Source organism: Buceros rhinoceros, unplaced genomic scaffold, assembly GCF_000710305.1.
Source record: "Buceros rhinoceros silvestris isolate BGI_N320 unplaced genomic scaffold, ASM71030v1 scaffold43400, whole genome shotgun sequence".
Taxonomy (NCBI): Eukaryota; Metazoa; Chordata; class Aves; order Bucerotiformes; family Bucerotidae; genus Buceros; species Buceros rhinoceros.
Window position 1 is genome coordinate 6,468 of NW_010392119.1, and position 2,223 is coordinate 8,690.

At 38.1% G+C, this 2,223-nt stretch overlaps 1 protein-coding gene across 1 annotated transcript in view; it reads left to right on the forward strand.

Moving 5' to 3' along the window:
* Positions 1–1,213, forward strand: part of ACTR8 (ARP8 actin-related protein 8 homolog (yeast)) — a gene marked incomplete at its 5' end in the record, with an annotated part of 7,677 nt that extends 6,464 nt beyond the window's left edge. The window contains 2 exons of the mRNA XM_010143921.1: positions 198–361; positions 1,025–1,213. Coding sequence (XP_010142223.1) covers positions 198–361; positions 1,025–1,168 — 308 coding nt within the window. The remainder of the gene's footprint in view (positions 1–197; positions 362–1,024) is intronic.
* Positions 1,214–2,223: the final 1,010 nt, after the last annotated feature.

A 2,223-nucleotide genomic window follows, 5' to 3' on the forward strand; every position in this document is an offset into this window, starting at 1 on the left:
CTCTTCCTGATACTTGCATCTGTGTTGAGGTTTCTTGAGCTAGACATTTTAAATCTCCAAGGAATAGAAAAGGAATTTCACAAGCAAACACTTGCCGGTTTCTATCTGGTTTGACTTGCACTAAATTCTTTATAATGCAAACATAGGCTGTATTAACTTCAAACCCAGATATATTTCTGTATATCCATTCATTCCAGCATCCGATGATACAAAAAAGAAGATGTACAGCTCCATCTTAGTTGTGGGAGGAGGCCTTATGTTTCATAAAGCTCAAGAGTTTCTTCAACACCGAATTCTCAACAAAATGCCACCTTCTTTCAGAAGAGTTGTTGAAAACGTTGAAGTCATCACAAGACCTAAGGTATAGTGTTAACTGATAACTAAATGGTTGAAAAACTATGATTGGTCGACATCTTCAAAAGATTGAAAAAATAGAGATTCTTTCAAAACTGCAGATTAGTTGCATATCTGAGGAGATTTAGGAGACCTTTCAGCTCATAACATAGCACTCCCCAGTTACAGGCAGGAAGTTCGAGGTCTAGCAAGAGCAGCACTAGTATTGATCACTGAGGTGTTTATCGCTGAAGACTACATTCTAAAAGAAGCAGTTAGTACTGGCCTGTGAAGTTAACCTGTCTGCTCAGCAAGAAATTGTGTTAGGGTTTATTACTATTAAGGTAAAATAAAGTACGGCATTAAAAGAGCAATTTTCATTTCTCATTAATCAGGCAAAATTTGTAAGGTCAAAACTTGAGTATTTTTCGAAGCCTCCATTGCTGAGGGCAGGATTTTCATGACATGCCTAGAAGGCATCTTTAAAAAAAAAGTGACTTCTCTAAACATCTTAAATATTCTTTCCATATTTTTATCTATTTTTCCTGAATATTTTTGAAAAACAACTTTTCTGCTTCCCTAACCCCTGAGAATTTAAGTGGTGAATACTGTTGGAAGAATTAGGGTGCCAGTTTTGAGAACTCTATCAGGTTACAGCAGTGATTGTGTACAGTCTGTGTTTTGAATTTAGGATATGGATCCCCGCTTAATTGCATGGAAAGGAGGTGCAGTTTTAGCCTGTCTTGATACAACTCAGGAACTGTGGATCTATCAGCGAGAATGGCAGCGTTTTGGTGTCAGAATGTTACGGGAGCGAGCTGCATTTGTATGGTAATGGATATGTTTACAGGGGAACATGATTAACTGAGGATTCCTTTCCCCAGTGCAGGTGTACTGATCTTCTGGTGATAGATATTTCTGGTTTTTATTAAAACTAATTTCAACTGAGCCTTTTCCAGAAGTGGTGCACACGTCTCCAGCATTGCTATACATCCATCGTTTGAATTGTATGCATTGAATTCTGTGTACAGAGTGTCACAGTCTTCCCAAATTCACCACAGTTGTGCTGTATTATATAGGGTTTGTATATTAAAATTGCACTGTGGGAATTTGAGGTATAAAATATTGATGTGGCAGATGATGTTAAGCCATGATTCATTCCAGATGCGTGTACACAGAAGCAGTAGCTGACGATGCAGGCAATGATTGGTGCTCCAGTGTTACCAGGACATGACATTGTTATATCATGGAAAAAGTAATTGGAGAACCCAAACTACAGTTGCTGTTGATATTTTGCTTATAATAAATTACATTATTCAGTGGAAAGACTTAAGAATTTGAAAGTGAAGTATTTTTTTCTTGCCTGTTCTCATCATCGAAAGCTCCTGCTACCTTTTCATTATCTATGGGAGTTATCCACTCGTTTTCCCTATTTTCACAACATAGTACACTCAAAAGAACTAGATGCATTTTTAAATAGCCAGCACCCACTTTGAAAAAAAGGGTCCAGACTTCCTGTTAGAGAAGAAACGGGGTGTTTTTTAAGTTAGGTGATTGATACAAAAGGGAATACATACTTAGAAAGATCTTGTTTAGATTTGTTGATATACAAATGGTTCTCCAAGAAAACTTCACAACTTCAGATCAGTGGGTGCTGACACGTGGCCATACTGAAGGGTGGGGTGAGAGAAATTACTCCACTTTAAGAGCCACATTATTCTTACAACAGCTTATCAAACATGCTGTAAATGCACACTGTAACTTAACAAAATAACAGAATCACAAACGTAGCCTTTAAGTCATGGTGGAGAACCTGTTCTGCATAACTGCACCTAAGGCTCCCATCCGTTACCGTCACAACTGCTGCGCAGAGGAGAGCGCTACTTCTGG